Consider the following 23326-nt stretch of genomic DNA (forward strand, 5'->3'; position numbering starts at 1 on the left):
AACATAATGAGACAAAAAATTTAAGACGATTTGAGTTCTTCCATGCACCAAATCCACAACATTAAATATGATATTTGTATCTGTAAGTACTTATCAAATCAGATGTATGTACATGACATTCTTTAACTCACTCACCCCCAAATAGTGAAATCACACAAACTTAGTATTAAATATAATAAGACACTATTAATCAAACTCAAGTACAAAGATTAATAAGGAATGAGTACATAATCCTATGATAGAGTTAGCAACCTCCATCCAGCTCGTGTCTTATATGGCATTACATCTGAACTAGCCATATGTTAACACCTAACCTTAGATTTCAATTATAAAATCCCCTCTTAATTCATAACTTGATTTTTCATACACTCTCAAGAGCAAAAATCTCACCAACACGGCAACTTTAATGTTCAGTACCTTCTCATTTTTCCAATTATATTTCTACTTTTATTGACTCAAATTTCAAAGGATCTTTAGCAAGTACTACACCAAGGGCCTCATCATTATCTTCTTCTTGTCTTCTACCATTGTAGAAGCTAAGATAATCATCATCAACAAAAAAGAAAACCATGGGATCAAGATTATACTTACCATTAGAAAACAATTCTCATCTCGAGGAGTGAAAGCCGACAAAGCTCTCCCCAATTATAATACCAATTAGCCTAGCGATCCTTCAAAAATATACCAATCAATATGTGTAATTGTTCATAAACAATTTTTTTTTTCAATTCATATGATGATCATGATCCATTCAAAAGGCTAGTCAATGGATTCATTGATGTAATTATACATTTGAGGTTAATTGAAGTTGAATATAGTACATCATTTTTGAGAAATTGTGAATTTGAATTAGATTTCAGTGTGATTTTGGACCTCATTTATTTTTTAAATATTCATTAGGTGGAGTTTTAAATATTCTAATACTCAAAATTAAATTTAAATTTTCAATATTTTTAATTTTAATTTATGAAGTTGCATGTTTTTTTTTAATGATAGGGTTCCCGACCCGTAGGCCCAACTAGAAAAGGCAAGGCAACTGGCCTTTTCATATCTCGCTCAAATCTCCTGATACATGCAATACCCTACAAACCACACATACCAAGTGAGCCGAGGTGAATCATGATTGCCATATGTTATATTTTCCACTCTCGAAAACCATGGACCATATATATTACTTAGAAAAGTTCTTATTCTTTTTCAATACATGGGTATGAAACCATGGATCATATATATTACTTAGAAAAGTTCTTTTTTTTCTTTTTCAATACGTGGGTACGAGTTTATGACTATAGAGAAAACAAATTTCTTAGAAAAATCAATTTGTCAAAGAATAAAATAGATTTCATAGAAAATATTTTGTTTGGATTCGGTTAAACTTTGAAAAATATCAAAAAGAAAATTGATTTGGGGTAAGAATAGTTGTGGTATTCACTTTCTCAAGAAAAATAAATTTCTTAGGAAAATATGCAATCTCATTTTCTATAATAAAACCATTTTTTTTCCTTCCATTTTTCACGTGCTCATACATAGTAGTGTCAATGGATACCCATTTAACTGAAACCAAACCAAAATTGTAATTGATAGGACTCTTTTGGGTTCCTTTTTTTTATTGGAACCGGTTAGATTTGAGTCTCTTAGAACTTATTTCGACTAAGAGCTAAAATTAATATGTACCAATAAAAATTGAAAATCAGAATTGTTTAAAGAAAAAAAAAAGTTGATTGCTCCGATTCTGATTACACTAATTTGAGAATCAGAATCAGAAAATCAAAATCGGAATTGGAACAGAGAGAAACTAGAATTGAGAAAAATGATCGCTTTTGATTCCTAAACGAATGGAACTCATTGACACCCCTTGAGTGGCCACTCATACGTACCCAAGTTTACTTGGATTCTTCATGGGTAAAACTAACGATTGAAATGAGAAGTTAAATGTAGGTTCCTAGGGATTCGTTATGTAGGGAATCCTTAGTAAATGGAAAAACTGAAATTTTAGGGAAACACAGGTCGCAATTATTTTACAATAGCTTTCCAACACATGGCTGACATGCCAGACTCGAAACTCACCGACGTGTCACGAGCAAAAAAATTGTAGATTCTTTTGATCCTCGGGATACACAATTATACCCTCAGGTTGGTTACGTCAGTGAGTTTTTGAGTTTCCTTGTCAAGTTAACTTAAAAAATCAGCACTTATAAAACAATGGTTGTGATAGTACCACACCACAATCCTTTAAGTACACACCCAAACTCACAATATATATAATCACCGGTTATCATCCATATGAAAGAAAACTTACTTGTAAACATACCATTTTAAAATAGAAAATCAAACAATCAAGATTTATCTAATGGATAAGATAATACAATTACATGATATATTCTCAAGATACGTGTTTTGTTCTGATGGTTCAATTTTGTGTTTTAAATGATCAGATTGCATGTTTGTTTATGAATCGTTTTCATAAGTTTAACAATTTGAATCTTTTACTAGATTCACACCATGAATGATATTATTTTTAATGTTATATAATTACACACTTTCTTTAAAGTTAGTTAATTTTGATAATTTGTTAAAGTTTTGGTAAAAATTATATATACTCCTTTGTTTTCAAACCGATGACATATCCTTGACTATAATTGTCGATAACAAATTTTAACAAATCTACCTCGAGATTCGTAAAATAAGATTACAAATGATTTTATTGATTTTGATAAAAACTAGAGTGCAAATCTCAATATTTTTCTTTGATTAATAGTTAAGTATAAAAAGATGACATATGTTGCTTTTCTTTTCTCCGGACTTCATATTTTATCAACTGAGAAAGTTACTTGGACGGTGACTTTATCTATGACTGATCTTTTGTAGACACTTCTGTAGATTTTCTTCTTTCAAGGCTTCGCGCTTTATCGACTGAAAATGTTTTCTTGCCTTCTGGAGAAGGACTTTATACTTGATCTTCTATTTAATTGGAGTTCGAATTTCTGAAGAACTTTACTTTGTCTCTGGAAGAGGGCTTAATAGTTTCTGTCTTTTGAGAGAAAGTAATCAAAATTCCCCTTCAATGAGAGAAGCTTTGGTAGTTATAGACTTAAAGATAATTTAGCCTTCCAATTATATCCCAACTAAAAGAGATTTGATTGATTTGTTTAAAGGTTAAACTTGTCAAAATCCAATTTTAAGGCTTCTATGGATTATTATTGAGCCAAACTCATTTATTTGGGTGTAGGGCCCAATTTTAATATGTGGATCACTTGAATTTGTTGGATCATGGGTTTTATCTACGAAAACCCAAATCCAAACTATATATGGCCCATCCCAATTAATGACTCAAATTTAGACTTGTGGGCCCAATTTTAATTTAAGGGACTTTCATTAATTTAAAAAGCTACGGGGACCCGTTTAAATTTTGATGTCTACAATAATCTTTCATAAGAAACTAATATAAAATGATAGAAATGCCACTGTTTTAAATCAATTTTTTCCCCAAAATCATTGATTTATCCCAAAAAAAAAAAAAAACAATGAATTCCATTGTCACCACCTTCCATCATAAAAGATTTTATCCTTATTTGCAACATAAAGATTTTATTTTCTTTAACCACCAAACCTCAAGATAGGGTTTTTGAGACACAATGAAGAGGATTACTTATTAGTAAGAAAAATCAAGTGATTTTTTCAAGAGGTTGAAGACAAGTTTGATGAGATTCTATTGTGAGGAAATTATCTTAGAAGTTGAATGGAATGGATTTTTAGGAAAAAAGAATCAAAGTCAAGGTTTTTGTCGTGAGATTGAAGGTGAGGGTGTTTTGATCATTTCATATTAGTCTTTCAAGTAAGATTAAAGTTAAGGGTACCGTTTTTTTTAAAACACAAGGAGGTATCTCTAATTTTCAATAAATATCTCAAAATTACCCTATTCTAAAGTGTCCTTATTTCTCTAATATATTTTTTATTCTTTTGGAAAAAAATCTTTAAAAAATAAAGAAAAGAGAAGCTTGTCTAGAATGGAATATAGTTGTAAGTATATAGGAGTGGAAATATAATAATATTAAAATTTTCATAATAATAATAATAATTATTGATATCAAATAATGAGGTGGGTGGGCCCACCAGCAAACTGTGAAGTCAGAACTTTTCTTCATCTCACATGTGGCTTCATCACTGTTTTACTTTTGGGTGGAGATGGGCTAGATCGTCCTGTAATGTTGACCTTTGACCATTTCGGTCTAAGTCTTTCCCCTGATCTTAAGATTGCCCAATCCATAGACCATGGTCTTTTCCAAGGACTAGTCTTAGGGCATGTGTAACTTTCGCACATCACACGCACTAGGTAAGTGAAGGTGCACCCTCACAAATAGCCCTTAAAGAATTAATGCTCATACTAAGTATCGAATTCATGACCTACGGGCATTCAAGGGCGGAGCCAAGATTTTGCTCTTGTGGGGGCAATCAAGAGAATTTTTTTTTGTGGGGGGCAAACAATAGAAGAAAAATTTATATTGGGGCAATAACGTCAAATTTTCTTATTCGTTATTGTTATCTCTCACAATAACTCATATATCCTCATATAGCCTCTCGGGGTTAATTCAATTGAATGCAAATAAGTTTTCTCTTATTCCAGGTTTTAATAAAGCTTGAAGCTTTTAGATAAGCAATTTTTATTTTTTTTGGTAAAATTGTTTTCAATGGAGAGCTCTTCACAACTTTTCCGTGTCTAAAACAATAAATTAATCGATGATGTCTCCATTAATTTGACTCAAGTCATTAGAAAATACCTAGCAGATTATTAGAGAGTATCATAGTCCCGCTTATGAAAATAAATGAGACTTATAAAAATATACAAATTAACGAGGTATCAAACTTATGAGTTACTAAAAATCTGAAGGAATAAATCTTATAGGTGAAAAGGCAAATATATAAGATAAACAATTTCGTTTGGTTTTATGTTATGAATCTACTTAGACAAGTCACGAATAAATTAGAGAAAATTGGGTTGAACTTTACATAATTTTTATTTATTCAAGGAAGTATATGATGTACCACTTAGACATTTAATGTGATAGATGTTGAAAACGAAAGAGTCGTGATAATATGATGCCCCCCCCCCCCCCCCCATCACAGAATCGTAGATTAATTGCCTTGGGATACACAAGAAAAGATTTATGATTATGTGTTTCCCAAGGCAACCAAGTTACAGTTCTGTGATGGGGGCATGTGTTAAAGGGGGTGTCAGAAAATCATTACACAAAAAGAAATGATCCCAAATAGATATATTTACATAATTAGTTATATTTATGAATTCTGATTAGTGTAAAAATAAAACTTACGATGCTAAATGTAAGAGAATGATAAAATGATATCGCTAGTCTTCGACCAATTTGAATAATCCTCTTATCTTGGAGGTATATAGATCGTACAAATGCATCACACAATGTTCGCTATGAGCTCATCTTCCATTAATTGAAATTTCTTCTAAAATCAAGGTTACAATATCATCTAATCAAATCACAAGATTCTAAATCACAAGTTTTTTTTTTTTTCCCTTTTTTGAGAAGCAGTACATATAGAGGAATTGATCCATCAAAGGGGAGCCGACCATAAACAACCCTCAAAAACAAAAGTACAACAAGACTTTAGACATCAATTTTTTAACTGATGTGTAAAACAATATAGAACGGTTAAAATCCAATGTCTTAAGTGAACAAAAAACCAATGTCTGAAGTTTCGATACAGGGAGGAAAGAAGAAATGATGTATTCCCAGACACGGATAGATTCATTCTCCCTAGACAGAAAAAGATACAAGAAGAAATAAAAACCATTAAGTTCTCCGGCTTTTAAAAAAATTCTACTTTTCTTCACCAAACACCTACATTTCAAATAGACCAGTTTTACTTTTTAATTTTAAATAATTATCTGTTTCTCCCCACCCTCCCCACACCCACTCACCCACCCAACACCTTATTAGAATAGATCTTCCAATCTATTCATACAAGACAAATTATATGAATGAAAAAACTCCATAAATGGCCAATCAGCCACACAATTTCTAGTATATCAGCATCATACCTTGCATATTTTGACTACCCATCTGTAGTGTTCACCCTTTCAATGATCCTAATAAAAAATGTTATTTGTTTATATCCGCTAACAGTGCTAGGGTCTTATATTGTAAAAGGAAACAAATTTTTAACGAAAATATTAACAAAGGAAAACATAAACATAACAACCATAAACAACTGACATGAAGCAAAACCAAGGAATATTATTACAAAACTGATAAAGATTCAGAGAAGCAAACATTCACAATAAGTTTCTCTTGTGAAATAGTGAAACTTGCTTATGAAAATACAAATGTTTAACTTGGACATGGTAGGTGAGATTGTTGTGCTGCTAAGCTGATCATGTAGTATATGAATAATCATGGATACGATGTTTAAGATATTCCTTGTTCCATTGGTTTAGGTGATTAACAAGAGCTTTAATACTAAAATTTCATAAATTTATTTTATTATATATATTTTTTAAATTACTTGGCTGCATAAATTTAGCTTTTTTTTTTAACCTTGTAAGCTTTACAGGGGACGTTCCACCTCTTGTTGCATTTTCTATCGATAATCCCACTCCCTTGGAGAGACATTCCATCGATTTTTTAGAAATGCAAAAGAGCAGTAAGAACAAGAGGATAAACCATTCTCATATCTAGTGAAAATCTCATTGTGGATTGACCACCTGACGATTGAAGGATCTGTAATGAACAAAGTAGAAAGAGGTCATTCATGTTGTGAAACACAAAATCAATATGAGTCCTTGTGTGCAGTTCCACTTGTATCTTTCGTAAGGAGTCCTTCAAAGTCTAGTAATGGATTTACAATTTTTAATGAAAAAACTAATTTTATATTAAGCAGAAGAGATTACATAGTAATACATATAGAGGATATGTGCCATTCTAGAGGATAATCAAAATCTAAATGACTATACCTAGAACTTGTTTTAGAAGCCAAGGATCCTAGCTAGGCCTAGAACTTTCCTATGTGATCGCTGCACTAGCCATAATACACCATCATTGTTGCTACACCTAATGCAGTAGAGCCGCCATTACCACAATACAGATACATCTGGATTTTTAATTTATTTCATGGCTAGAAAGAAATAGAAATAAGTTTTTAATTCATACTATTTTTCTCAGCATCCTTACCAAGTTTTGTCTGGCTTACACAGTGAAGGGTTTGATCCTTCATACACATATTTGACACGATATGGTGTTCACACGGTCTGAAACATCTCACCAAGTACGATAAATTAGCTAAGTGTAGAGGGATAAATTCTTCCACTTATGAAGTGACACCACGTGTCATTCAGAAACAATGAAGTTTGGCCACTTGGTGTTTTAGTGAGAATATATGGATCGGGAGTTCAGAAGTCCATGAATAAAAAGGATCTAATACCTAAGATCTCGAGATTTGGGCGTTAGAATCAAAAGGGACTCTTAGAATGAATATCATATACGATTCCAATCCCATGAAAAAAAGAGATAAGGTTGGAAACATGTAAATCAGGAATCCTTTCTCTAAAAATAGGGATGAAACTCCATATCAAAGGTACGCAAACTTTCTGCATAAACTTTATTCTAAAGAATTTCATAGAATCAAACTTAGGCATCGGAGGCTCTGTGGAATAGGGGCCAGGGAAATTTTTTAGAAGTGATGTGCATCACATTGAGCATAAGCAATCACGAGGTAATCACAGAATCGACCTTTACAATTGGCATCATCTGTGGGAAACGAAAATAGCAAGCACGACATACATATGTCAAACACAAGGAACAATAACAGGAGCTGGAGTAGAAGTGACAGGAACTGCGATGGCGGGGTTAGTTGTAGAGAACCAAGCACATGCGGCCCAAGAAGCATAGGGGAATCAGAACCCTATAGAAGATTTTTGAACTCTACTAGCGTAAGTCAAGGCAGAGTTCTAGCAAAATATTGATCGGCAATCCGACAAGATTAGAGATCTTAAGAGGGAGAACGAGCGATTGTGGCAGCAAAAAATGGAAAGGTTAGAGAACAGAGGGGGCAACGATGATTCTATGCGCCAAACTAGGAATCATGACCTAGAAGTATGGTCGAAACCAAATCAGATTAGTCAGGGACACAACTTACCACCGAACCCCATGACTCTCGGAAAGGTGGAGGATTTGTTAAGATAGAAGACATTGCAACTAGGGGAAGGTAGGTGGGACAACTCACTCGTTCAATAATCAGGGATCTAAGAACATCGCCATTCACAAAGGTGATCCTGAATGCCGAACCACAGAAGAAGTTCCACATACCAAAGTTTGATTTTTTCGACGGGACCAAGGATCTTGTTGAACATGTCATGCATTACAAGAACTTGACGATCCTTTATCAGGGGGATAATGAACTTACCTGTAAGATGTTCCCTTTCACGCTAAGGTTGGGAGCCATTCCTTAGTTTCAAGGCTTATCGCAAGGCTCGGTTGAGAACTTCTAGAAGTTGGAGGAGCTATTCGTGGCTCAATATATCCACAATACGTGTAGGAAGATCAAAATGAATGTCCTATTTTACTTAAGGCAGGAAGAGAAGGAGAGCATTCACTCGTTCATGGCTCACTTTCGTACACAATACTTAATGGTAAAAATCCCCAAGGATGGCATGGTGATTCAGGCTTACGTCAACGTGGTTATATTGGAGACCAGGTTGCGTGAAGAATTAATTACCAACCCATCGGAAAAGTTGGAAGATTTGCATATAATGGCTGAAAAATACATTACCCTAGAAGAAACTTTAAGGAGTAGGTCTCGGGAAGTGGGACCAATTGTATATGCCGTTACCCCAACCAAGCTAGAAGTCGAGAATAAGGACAAAGGAGAAGATAAGGTAGCAAGTAGAAAGAGGACAAGAGAAGTTACAAAATGGAGTTCGTGGAACTCAAGTATAGTCTTTACGCCATTAACCGAGATGCCCTCTAAAAACTTGAAGCACATCAGGGAAGATCTGAGCTTCGTGCCACCTACTCTGAATTACCGAGGGAGGCTAGGAAAGCCATATTGTGAATACCACAAAACGGAAGATCATTTGACTGATGATTGCTGGAGATTGAAGTATATAATCCAAGACATGGTAGATTAAGGAAAACTTAGGCAGTATGTAGCAATAACAATATAGGAGCCCAGGAGGCGAGACTCCTGACCTCTGCCTTAGAGGAGACCACCACCATCATAGGAGTACAGCAATCGAAAAGTCATCAACACCATCATCGGGGAGTTCAAGTCTGATAGGGTCATCGGAATCTCATATCGTACTAAGGTCAAAAACTCACAACATGAGGTAGAGGTCCACCAAATCTCAGAGAAAATAGTCGTGGCATGACTACCTGAAACAATTTGGGGAAATAAGGTAATAGCATTCACTTAGAAGGAATTTGAAAGGGTGAAAAGTCCACACAACGACGCCCTAGTCGTTACATTGGAGTAGGAACAGTAGACCTGAAAAGAATCCATATTGACATTGGAAGTGCGGTAGACATTCTCTTCTTATCGGTAATCGAGCAGATAAGGGTGCTCAGAGGATTAGAGCAGGGTAAAGTCAGCGTGTATGGATTCAATGGAAGTCCAATGTTGCCTGCTGGGGAAGTCACTTTACCCCGTGGCAACAGGGCTTGAAGTGATGATGACCAGTTTTGTGTTAATTGAGGCCAATTCATCCTACAACACTATATTGGGGAGAAGGTGCATACATACGATGAAGGTTGTACCCTCAACTTATCATTAGATCATGTGTTTTCCGACCAGAGAAGGGCTTATGGAGATAAGAAGCTACCAGGATACATCTTGAAACTACTTTGCCATGCGATAAAATAAGGAAGGAAGAGTGAGCACCAAAATCGAATTGAAAGAGGAAAACTTGACCCATTCAAGGGTTAGGATCAATAACAATTATAGAAAGAAACGTTGATAGAGAGGGTGTCAATGGTAGAAGGGGTGGAGGAAGTCGATTTAGGGGAGGAAAATGTATACCTAACCTTCATTGGGTTAGGATTGAGTGAGGAAGAAAAGTGTAAGATGATCCAGTTCTTGAGGAAAAACTAGGATGTCTTTGCGTGGTCTTTGGGAGACATGCCAGGTATAAATCCACAAGTCGAAGTTCATCATTTGCATGTGGACCCTAGATTTCGACCTGTACAACAAAGATCTCAAAGGTTAGTCCCAAGGCTGACTTAGGCATATGAGGCTCTGTGGAATAGGGAGCAAGGAAGTTTTCTAGAAGTGCCGTGCGTCACACTGAGCAAAAGCAATCTCGAGGTAATCACAAAATCTACCTCTACACTAAGTAACTAGACTTGTGAGAAATGGTATTAAGGGTTCAATATCCCATTAGGGTCCAATAACTTCTTGATGAAAGCCATAACTTGCACCTGAACAAAACATACCACAAATGGCTAAGATACATGCATAAAAAGCCTGAGCGGAACAAACCTAGAATGAAACAACACTATTCTTTCAAATTCGCAATTCATTTTGAACCAATACTTAAATAGTTTTTTATCTTGGTAAAAATGGATTATATTTATTATCTTAGATTTTAGAATGTCGACGGCAGAAGATACCATAAAATTTGCAAATACAGCTAAAATGTTAGAGACCAGATGAGACCAATGAGACTTGAGACCATGAGCAATATTGTAGGCTTGGGCCATCTCGGTCTACCCCATGAGAGACTGCCTTGTTTCCAAATCTGAATTCATTTCAACCAATCTCTTCATATTCTAAGGATTATAGAGATAAATACAAGGTCAACAATATTTCCATAGCACCACAAAAAAAATCTCAACCAATCAAATCAAATTTGCAGAGAAATCTTTAAAGAACTAGAACAAGCAGGCCATATCAGGAAGCAACAAATCTCACCTAAAAAATTATAACAAAAACAATCTAATCAAATACACATCAAATACACTATTTAAACCACAATCTAATCTAAGAAAAACAAAATCAAGTCAGACTCAATATGGTCAAACCTTTTGGATGATTATCAGTAGGATGAGCTTCTCGTGAACTATACAACATAAAGTGATTAGATGGAAACAAAGTTCCTTGGTCATAGAGATTCAAACACAAATTACTCAACAATGTGTAAATGACTACTAAGCTTTGAGTCCATTCCCTCAATGTTAGATATACCATGATTCTTAGATGAAAGGGAGACAAAATGTGAATGAGAATAGGAGCAGGTGCATGAGTAGATTTGTAGACATGCATACAATAGAAAGAAAAAAATCATCTAATTTATGAATCAAGGCGTTTAAGAGTCACAAGATGTTAGGTCCATAAACTATTATACAGTCACCATTCAAACCAAGAAGCATGTAATTTAATGCTCACCAAATATCCTTGAAGAGCTCATCATGGCCATCCCATGTCGGGAAAAGAATGCCAATACATCTAGCTAAGAAGAGCGTGACTCAATAATCAGTATCTTAATGCATCGTAAGAAATCTCTCAATAATCACTTGTAAAATAAAGCATAACAACCAAATACCTCTTTTTTTTTTATGGGTATAGAATCGAGATAACATAATAACTACGAAGTAGCCAACCAAGGAGAATAATAATAGCGTAACTATTTTTCACTTGTTTGGATGAAAAAATAAAATAAACAGGCCTTCTAATTGAAAATGCATGCAAGGGAAATGCCTTCATTATTTTGGTTGCTAGCATCGGAGCACAAATTGATTGATTCATATGCACTCACGAGGGATTACATGCATCTGTGTGTTCTAAAGATATGGGTGACCTATGATTGATGCTACATTAGTCCTTAAGTTGATGATGATCAATCAAATTACCCACACAATGTCTACATGTGATTCATCCTGTCAACAACACATACAGATAAATGAAGAAAATGAAGATAGATTTAAGGTAAACTATGTTTTTGAAGATGGTTTGACAAAGACTTGTTAAGGGTTGTATACGTATGATCAAAATTGTTACGAATCAAAAAACATAACCAAATTTAACGGAATGGAGTGGTGATTTCCTTTGCCTTTGTATACTTGATATTCAGGTTTGCCAGATTTTGATTGCTCTTCCAAGGTTTTCAACATCTCTTCGTGATCTATGTTTGGACCAATACGATGAGAGGATATTAAGAACTATGTCTTACTTCACCTCTCTTTCCTCCTTGAATATTGTCCATATTGAAAATCCAAAGGCAATGCCAAGTGGGTTGTTCAAGAACCCAAAAACACTCAAAAAGCTTTCTATTTCTGGTTGTAAAGAGTTGGAAACATTGGTAAAGGATGATGATGAAGACTTCAAACACCTCCACTATTTGGAAAGTTTAATAATAGAGGATTGCCCCCAAGTCATTGTTTTACTAGATGATTTGAAAAATCTCATATCCCTTAAACACTTATTAATCAATTCACGTGGAAGACTCAGAACCTTGCCAGAGGAGGGGGGTTGCCCACTACTCTTCAATCTTTTAGATATTGGGGTTCCCCATTGCTAAAAAAATGATGCAAAAAAGAGTGGTGAAGATTGGTCCAAGATATCCCACATTCCCACCTTACAATTTGATTAAAGACTGATGATTAATCTTCAACAACAGGAATCTTTGTTTACCTTTTGTTTTTTGATTTTATATATTTACTTATTTATAGGGATTTGGAACGTAATTCCAGCAAATCATTTATCACTACTGACTCTGTCATTTGAATAAGATATGAAATGGTTACAAGTTTATTTCTATTTCAACAATTTCAGTGTTTTTTTTAAGCAACGTATTGTTTTGAAAAACTGATGGCTCTTTGTAAAACAACTATTATAGAATTTGAAATTTTATGATGATGCAGCTGGTTCTCAATAGGTACTCTACTGAAGATTTCATCTCAACTACAAAAGGAAATGGTCCTTCAATGTTGTGCACATAGTCAACATGGAAGCTACATACACTCATCTAGAATAATACAGAGCCCAACCTTAAAATGAAAAATGAAGAAGATTTCATTCACAATGACCCCCAAGGAACATGTTTCTGAATCTAACACTATTCAAATCACTCATTAACTGAATCTCAAGGGCAGACAAAAAAAATTGACATGCAAAAGTAAAAAAAAAAGTAATCTTATTGACTTTGAAATTTCCGCAAAGGTGATAAGGTCATCAATTCAGTCTAAAGCACAACACATTAGAAAAAAAAAACAAAAACTCAGGAAGCACTAAGAGTTAGATAAAAATAAAGTGGAAGCACAAGATAAATATTAGATATTTCCTATAATAATGCTAAAAACAAAACAACAAAAGAAAAAGAATGAGAAGAGCATGCTTTAACATTGCACTCTCTCTGCAAGATTATTACCTCAATCTTGATATCATGATCCAAAAGAGCAAGCGGTGCCAGGGTATATCCATTAGTTCAATTTGACAAGGTAGAATAAGTTCAGGGTCCCAACTAAAAAAGTATATATATCCCCGTCTAAATCCCTTCCCGAACACTCATCTGTGTGGGGTCTACAAGAAAAAGTTTAACTAACATTAGCAACCAATTTTAACATATAAAAATGTTCAACAAGTGTATGTCATGTGAATATACCAATAGAAGGAAACAAATCGGCTCAAAATAGCAACATATAATGAAAACAATTCCTAAGACATTTTCAGTGGCATGCCAACTCATTGGAACTTCAACAATAACAGCTCGAAGACCCAAATTGTGATGTTCTGAATTCAAATAAGTTAATCCCACAAATTAGAAAAATGATAAAGGATGGCCTGAGTAAGGAATAGCTCAGGTGTCACTTATAATTCAGTTCATCCGGATATTCTTTTATGGAGCTACATCAAGTACTTATTTCATATTACGTAGCCGGTTACTCTATCCTATTTCGAGAGTCATTACAATGCCTAAACAAATTGAATTTTCAAAACTATTTTTTGGGTAACCATTCACACTTTTTTTAAAAAAGAATGGTGGAGACTCCAAACCATCGTAGTATTGACGTTCACACGATGAACATCTCATGTCTACAATAAATGTCTTCTTCTTAGATTTATTTTAGACTAAAGACCAGAAGAGCTTCATCTTGCCAACTTTGTTATAATCTACGAATAACAAGACCTCCCAAGTCTAATAAAGAGGTTATCAACAGTTTTAAGACTCTAATTGAAAGATTAAAGGGACCTGACCAATAAATTTGAAAACTCAAGAGGATTGGTTTTAAAAGCTCCAAACGACTTGCATACGAAGGGAAACGAGCTTTCCAACCTTCTAGCTTTTTGTGAATGTGATCTAGTAAGGGTTGACACATGGCATGGGTGAGTCTGGAAGACAAAAAATGGAAAACCCAAATTTCTAACAAGGAGATTTATAGATTGAAAACTTAGGGCTAAAGAGTTATTTTCTCTGTTACTACAACATTCACTAAAAAAAGATAAGTTTTTATTGTCATTGACTTGGAGGCCAAAGAAATGATGGTAAATGTTTAGAACTTATCAAATACATTGAATAGAGTTAGAATTATTTGCATAGCAAAGAAGAACATCATTTGCAAAAATTAGATGGGAAATTGTAGGAAAGTCATAAATTAAGGGGATTTGGATTTCATTTGACTCCTCTTTCTCGGATTAGGCAAGAGAAGGCTTCCATGACTTATGTCAACAAATAGGGAGGCATTCGGCAAAGTGATCCCTCCCCAAATATAAGTAAGGAGATTAAAGAAAGAGACCATTGGAAGTGCTTTTAGACACCTCATATTTAGCACAAATCACCGTAGTACAAAGCGTGTTGGTTTCCTACCTGAATCTTTCTAGTGATTTTCCCATAATAACAACATTCATGAGTTTGACATTCCTAAATTCCAAACGCCCCATTTTCTTTATAGAGCAAACAGTCCCTTTTTAACTAGATAATATTTGAAATTTTCATCTTTTTTATTCATTAAAAGTCTCTTATTGTACTAACTCAAGATAAAGAAAAGGAACAAGAAATAAACAAGTATACTACCCCAAGAGCTCTTGATGAGAGTTCTCTTGTAACCTTTTTATAAGAACTTGATTTTCCAATATGTAAGCCTCTCCTACCTAAGCTTTATAAGACTAGATTCCTTATAGCTTTCAATAGAGGCAATCCAATATTTTTTGAAGACTCTTAGGGAATGTTTGATTGCATGTAAAACTTTTAGGAAAATAGTTTACTATGGTAAATTAAAATTTAACGGTGTTTGACTACAAAACAAATAGAAAAAGCGGAGAAATTGATTTGCCACGCGTAGGAGATTTGCCGCTTGGGACGAAAAATCTTCTCACCCCTTCCCCCCCTAAGAAAATGATTTAACACACAACACCAAATTTAGATCTCACAGATGCCCCCATTTTTTCTATTAAAACTTGATATGAACTAGGTCATCTTAGTCAAAAACCCTAAAATTGAAACCAACAACCCTATGATCAAGGTGGTTAGTTTTCAAAATTACAAAAATATCATTTTTGTAGATATATAATCTTTAAAAATACTTTGATAAATTACAAATAAGTGCTTTTGATACATGTGAATTTGCTCATACCCACTTCTACTTTATTTATTATTTTAAAAAGAGAAACACTTTCCATAATAAGTCAGTAAGATTTTCGTATTATTTTAAAAAGAGAAACACTTTCCGTATTATTTTAAAAAGAGAAACACTTTCTGTATTAACTCAATATTATTTTAAAAAGAGAAACACTTTCCGTATTAACTCAGTTTTATTTTAAAAAGAGAAACACTAACACTTTCTGTATTAACTCAGTAAGATTTCAAATCTTACTAAGGGTTGTTGAACTCAAATGGATTAACAAATTGGGAATCCAACACCATGGCCCTCTAGATTTCATGAAAAACTCAGATAAAAAGATATTTAAAAAATATATTTTTTGAACTTGATCCAAGGTTTTGAAAATGGACAGCTATCGAACTCCCAAATTTGACTGTAAAAAATAATTAGTTTATTTGCTTTTTAAAGTCCATTGAAGTTTGTCCTCTACATCCTTGTGGCACCAGATCATGTTTTTGGATGCCGCAAGGTGAGCTCGATGACCCATGTAAGATTTGGAATCTTACCAAGTTAGTAAGACTAGACATACTAAAAAAATAAAAAATAAAACATAGAAAACTTATACGACCCAATTTAAATGAAAGAGCACAAAGAGATTTTCTGTACGATTTTCCATGATGTGCTCAAACAGTGGAAAATGATTTGCCAGTACATAATTTGCTTGGAAAATCATATGCCTAGCAAATGATTTTCTAGTTAAATATTGTCCCTTCAATCAAAGATGCCCTTATTTATTTTTTGTCCTTTCTCATTTCCATACCATAGTTCTCTAGTAACTAGTACTTTACACATCTATCTCAACCACCCTCAACCTCGAGAGAAATCTGACTGCCTTTGATCCATTGAGCAAGAGCCCTACCACAAGGCTAAAGGGGATCAATGCTTCGTTCCAATTTTGATTGAAGCCAAAAAGTCTCACTCGAGAAAATCCATAATGGTATGAAACTTTAAATCATGCACCAACTTGTGGAAGAATATGATTTTATTGATCCTTTAATGAAATTACATGAACCTTAATAAGAATATTTAGAAAAGAATAGAAAGAAATTCTAACTAAAAATTAACTCTATCCCTGACTTATCTCATCTTAATCTAATGGAGATGATCTGGTGTACAGTGTACACCTTATTACAATACATCCATGATTCGATATATCAATGTACACCTTATTATAATAATCACATTCTCATACTCTAGTACAACTAACCACTAAACAGCTCGACTTCCAGGGGGAAAAAAAGACAATTTGTGGTCCACATAAAAGAAAAAATATATATACAATTAGGTAATTATAGAACATGTACAACAACCACACTATTGTACATTATGAGAAATATATACATTAAGTTATCATAAATACATGTTATGTATTATAGATACCAAATAGTGCCACCATTGGTGTCAAGACCCATAGATTTTCATTTGGGTCTTAGCTATCCAACATCAAGGCTTGAACCCAAACTAAAAACAAATTAGAGTTGAGGGGCATTAGCTGACTTGACAGTTGAGATCTTGAGCCTCCACAACATTATAATACAAGGACGATGGCCTTCCATCAAATTTCGAGATTACTTGATGAGCAAATAATCCGCAATAATGCTTCTCGAGCCGTGCAATGCAGATCTCCATGACTTTATTGAACATATTGTCTCCTCGGATAAGTGGCTGCTCTACAAACTCAACAAGGGGCATCCACTGGGACATGACACAAGAAGGTTTCATCAGAAATCAATAATGATAAACCAGGCAAAGATATTGACAGCTAAGGTAGCTAGAGTGTTCCTTGGATCCAACATTTTGGGATCAATGCAGGGTCCAATGTATTCAACCCGTAACCTTAGGTTGAAAAAAAAAATTGTTTGAGATACTCATAAATAATATAGGTACAACTATTAAGGTCGTTCATGCTTTTAAGATTAAGAGGTTATAGGTTCAATCTTGACATTCAAAACTGATAAATAGGAAACCATGCCAAATATAATTCAAATCAAATCAAGATTCAAAACTTAGACTCAACGATTTTGGTTTACAAGTTAAAGATTTGGCATAAAGTTTTCATATATGGTTGAAATTATACATATACACAATGTCCCCACAGTGTGTGGTTGCAAAGCTTCTTTTTTTTATTTATTTATAAAACATAAGATGCTTTTCAAAATTCATAGTTATTCAAAAAACATCATTTAACAAAAAATTATAAAAAAAAGTCTCATTTCTCAATATTTTAAACTGCGTGTAAGGACGTGCATGTCTTCTCGTATGTGATAGGTAGTGTTTTTAAAGAGGCTATGTGATAAATGTATACTAAGCAAAATAAAAAGAGAGTTCATAAGATGGTAGTAACACCAGCTATGCTTTATGGAGCTGGATGTTGGGAAGTCAAGAAGCATCATTTTAATAAATTGAGCATGGAAGAGATGCAGATGTTGAGATAGATGAGTGGAAAAACTAGAAAAGATATTGCATTCGAAAAATGTAGGAGTAGCTCCAATAGCCAATAAACTAAGAGAAAGTTGTTTGAGATGGTTTGGGCATATTCAACGAAGATTGGTTACAACCCCAATTAGAAGAAATATTCAAGTAATCAACCTCAAATCTTTGGGATAAGGTTTTTTTGTTGTACCACCATGAAATATTTGTTGCATGAAGAAATTTTTTTTGACTCCTAATTGAAAGTAACATCAGCCTAATATTTCAATACATGGCAGTGAGAAAACCATTCATAGACTACATTTTCATTCATAAAACACTAATCAAAGAATGCTTGTATAATACTTCAGTTTTTTTTTTCTTTCCTACACTTATCATTTAGGAGTTCCCTCTTTAGGGTGGGGGTTAACTTCTTTTAATCATTTAGATCCTTTACAATGTAGAAAATAACCAATGGTTGATGATAGAATTAATTGTGGTAGAAACAAATCGAGAGAATCCTGTTATAATTAAATTTGTTAAAAGAGGTAAAAATTTCTACAGACTTTCTTTATTGTAGCATTTAAGATCTAGTTTGTTGGGTTAGATGTTTTGAATTAGGTCCAAGTGGGTATTGTTAATCAAATATCTAACCTGGTAGTCAGGCTCAAAGCCGACCCAATGAAACTCTAATAGGGACCAAGGAAAAATATGAAATTTTGGAATACGGGAGAGATGGTTTCAGATTGAGAAAACTACAATTTTAAATCCAAGCATATAGGCCTTGCCAAACCATGTAAACTTTGTGTTTCTTGATTGTTCATAGCATACATCACTATATCTAGGGATTTGTGCTCACATAGTCGAACCAAAAATTACAAAAATAGGACCACTAATTTCACTTGAAAATATACATCATGTTGTTATTCAAATCCAAAGATTTGGGAGAATTTGTTAGTTTAAAATTGTGTGGCTTAAAGCTTACTTGAATCATAAGATTTCAAGTAGTAGGATTTTTATCTAAAGACTTCAAATCTAAGATTCAAATAATTTGGACCAACATTACATTTGAAATTATGGAATTTTGAAAATATTCTAACCATTACAATGACTCCAATGGCATCCTAGTCCATGATTGTTTTTTGCAGGGCATCCAAGTGTTATAACTTTTAATGGAGTTAAAACTTGTACCGGTGATCGGATTGTTTTGTTAGAGAGAAATGTGAGGCTATTTGTGAGGTAACATATTTTACCTTGGCAGCTTGAACTTCCAAGTCATCTACTTTGATCTGATTTGATAGAGGTTTTAGCATGCAAATGAAGAACAAATCCGATTTATCAAAAGCTACATGATGAGAATGCCTGAAATTCAAGCACATTCTGTTAGACAAATATATATATATATATATATCAAATAACCACAATTCCAAAAGTTAAAGCAACAACATAGCAAATGAATACCATGACAATCAATCCGAACAACAAAGATCTGAGGATAATCAATCTGTTACAAGTTATATTCCAAGCCCGGATAAAGAAGAAAGGTTGTGTTAGGTTGGCAGTTGATTTAAAAATCCGCCACCCCATAACATGAATCTTGATCAGACATTTCATTGCATTCCCCATAATAACAAAAGACTTGGATTTGGATAGAGTTGGATGGTAAAACACTAATCATTTAGCTGAAATAAAAGAGTGTTTTGGTAGCCAAGTTGGGATTATTGTTTGGAAAAACAGCTTCCAGCTGTTGGATTCTGTCTAAATGACCAAAATGCACTTATATGCAAAATGATGCGTCATTTGATATATCTAGTCCTCTGAAGGAAAATACTAATTAAATTCTGAACTAATTTTTGTTAGCTCCATTAATGAAATAACATTAAAAAAAAAATTGTATACAAAACTTTAAAAATATAACTAAAATTAAAGTAAAATATTGACAGATATAATCTTAATTGGTGATATTTCCGAGTCCTACATTTTATTTCATGTTAAATTTTTAAAGAAACTAATGTTTCAGTCTTTATAAAGAAACATAGATATAACCCCAAAGGATATAATCCGAAAGGGTTGGCGAGATGGCCATGACGATTCATCAGGAAGTGGAGGTCTTGCGTTTGAATCGCCCCTTAGGGGCCATCCTCAGGGAATTTACCCCAGAAATTACTTGGTATTTGTGTGTGGGGGGGACCGCATGTGCCCGAGGATTAGTTGGGTGCTTAAGATGCACAAATACCTCAGTTTCAAAATAAGAATGATAATAAATAAATAAAAGATACGTAGATATTATTACCTAAAAGCAATGACTTCCACAAAGTCTGTATCAATCTGCAACATCAATAAGGAATGTTGTTAACATGCATGGTCAAGCTTGATTACAATTACTAGTCTCAATCTTCTTACACTAGTTTCTTCCTTAACTTCCCTCACAGCTCCTGTAAAGATCTCCTCCGACTGGTCAATAGGAAAAAAAATCAAAAAGGGAAAAAAAAAATCAGACTTTTATGGTCACTTCTTTTGTTTCTCATTATTTTTTTGTATGCTTGATTTGCTAGTAAGGCTGGGATAACCAACAAAAAACAAAGGTTCAACAAATATAGTAATGTAACCAACCTAAGAATGGATTGGTTTATGCTAGTTTACCTCGTGAATGAAACCAGTTGGCAATTTCCAAAGACCAGCAAATGCTGGAGCACATTGCTTCTCCTGCACCACAAGCACCTGTGAAGGCCCTTGCAATAACTGTGTTAGAAAGATAAGATAAGATTTTCTTTTGTAAATATAAATAAATGCAAGAAGCAATGATAAATATCAAAATAAAATGTATCAAAGATAAAGAGTGCATGACACATAACCTATGTGGTTCGGAAGATTGCCTATGTCCATGAGCAATTTCATGAAAACAGGGTTACAATATCTTAATCTCACTTCTTCTTAATAAATTGAAACTCTCCCTCATATCTAAAACGAGTTGGCTACGAATTTACAGTCCATACAAAAGATGAAATTTCCCTTAAGGGAAATGTTTGAAATTGAGCAAAATTTTGTGTGGTTTACAATTCATTCTTAATAATGCCAACAGAATACTAGGCACAAACTTGAAATATATTCCCAAACATTTTAGTTACCAGTGTTGTCCTCATGGTACATATGGGTTCTCTACCCTATGGCGTTCATCGTTGCACTTCTCTACATTTTCTACATTATGTGTATTTTCAAAAAAAATTCCCCTTGTATGTTTCTTGATTTGGTAAAAGAAACCAGGATCAAAATATATGCCTCATGGTTTCACAAAGATTATCGTCCAATTGGGCTATGGGCTCAACCCATGTCTGTGCTTTCTTTGAGACATTATACACATTAATATGCCTCATTTTTTTCATTGATCACGAAGCCCCCGACCCCCACTTGATGTGAAGCATTAGCAGGAAGCATGCAAGGACCCTTAGGAATCCAATATGTCAGCATCATATATCCTCGCTCTGCATGGTGGTACTCAAAACCTTCCTCTAATCAAATTAATAAGTTCAGTGAGACCATAAATTATTAATGACTAATCAAGACAAAGATAGTCCAATTGTGTTTGACAACAGTTTTGATACATTTTGGAATACTAATAGGCTGAAAATTTATTTCGTTTTGGGTCACAATTGAAAACATCAAAGTCTACCTTCACAGCAATAGGGACAAGCTCAGATCGTTCAATTGGCAGCTTAAGCCAAACCCCCTTCTTTCCCTGCATAGATTCATCATCTAACTTAAAAACAACAAAAAACAAGAAATAATGAGAAGTTGGTTGTCTTTGAATATACTTCATGACAACAACAATATTTGGAAGACCATTTGATGCTCTCTACACTCAGAAGTTTGCAAATCCGATAACAGCTCACCAAACCTCACAGACATCCAGCAAATTTGACAATATAATAGGATCTATTTAATAAAAGTATGAGATATTACCTTTAATTTCCAATAAGAAAGAGATGACTGAAGGATAGAAGCAAAAACATTTGGATTAGATGGTAATCTTTTGGAATTAATGACAGCTCCTTCGTACTCATCATCAGAGGCATCAAGTACATTACTTTCTCTTAAGGATGAACTTGAACTAGCCCCGTTTGTTCCAATGAACCAAGATGAAATGTTTCCAAATCCAAACTTCTCTTGGCCAACCCAAGAAATAGATTGATTTGATTTTCTTGTGGTTGAGTAAGAAGCTTTGATGAAAATACCCGAATTAGGAAAATAAAAAATAAGAAATTATTAAACCCCGAATTTTTAAGTGTGAGAATCCCAAATATCAAACAATGCATGAGGTTTTTATACAAATCATCATCAGAATCACCACCATAACCAACACCATCAAAGCCTCGCAACTATTTGGGGTTGGCCCAACGAATCATGCTCTTCTATTTAATTCCAAGACTCTGGTACAACTTCAAATAAAATCTACAATTGAATGAGATTAATCTTATATAGAAACGAAAAGTTTACAATACAACGAGCCAGAATTTGTACTACATTTACTTAACAAAATCAACAAAGATAGAGTTTAAGTAATTATAAATTGCAACAATGCCTCAATGTTCTAGGTAAAAAAAATGGTGAGAGAATTGATGATAACAATCAACATAAAATGCAAATTAAAAGTAAAGAGAACACAACACATAATTTACGTGATTCGACAATAACTACATTTATAGGCAATTAAGAGATCCTTTTATTATTTCCGTGAAAACAAGGGTTGCAATATCTCAATCTCACTTCCTCACAAAAGACTTAAAATACCTCATAAAAACCTTAAAACAAGGCTATGAATTTATAGTCTGTACAAAGACACAACATTTTATTTGAAGAAATTATTTATGAAATTGAATAAAAAAAAGTCACCCAAAAAATTTGGGTCGGGGGCTCCATCTTAAACCCCAACCTTCAGGCAGGGGTGCTGTCCCATAGAACCCCAGCCACCTCAGCGTAGAGTTTGACCCCCGGTATCCACTCCTTGGTGCCTTTTGTCGATACAAAGCTACTACCAAGAGAAGATAAGGCACTAACATAACACTCTATGCACACTAAAATGGAATGAGTAGTTATTGGATTGTTGAAGAGGTAAAGGAAGTATTTAGAATTATTCCAACTCCCAACTTCTAACAGTAACAACACTTCAAGTATCCAAAACAAAGTAGAAAATAAAATCTAAATCCTCTGAACTTCCCTTACAAAATATCAAATCACTTCAAAACAAGGTAAAGAGATGGTATTTTTATCGTCTTTGGGATTGAGACTGAGCTGTGTAGATC

The 23326-nt window shown here is 34.0% G+C and overlaps 1 protein-coding gene across 1 annotated transcript; it reads right to left on the reverse strand.

Moving 5' to 3' along the window:
• Positions 1 to 16592: 16592 nt before the first annotated feature.
• On the reverse strand, positions 16593 to 22274 carry LOC147391288 (nudix hydrolase 8-like; the record flags this gene model as incomplete). Its single annotated transcript, XM_086459043.1, has 8 exons — positions 16593 to 17312; positions 19280 to 19388; positions 20320 to 20354; positions 20430 to 20480; positions 20670 to 20747; positions 21396 to 21533; positions 21697 to 21762; positions 21987 to 22274. Coding segments are annotated over 8 exons (972 nt in total), but the record flags the coding sequence as incomplete, so codon positions are not given.
• Positions 22275 to 23326: the final 1052 nt, after the last annotated feature.

Source organism: Akebia trifoliata, chromosome 11, assembly GCF_017979445.1.
Source record: "Akebia trifoliata isolate Shusen 1 chromosome 11, ASM1797944v1, whole genome shotgun sequence".
NCBI lineage: Eukaryota > Viridiplantae > Streptophyta > Magnoliopsida > Ranunculales > Lardizabalaceae > Akebia > Akebia trifoliata.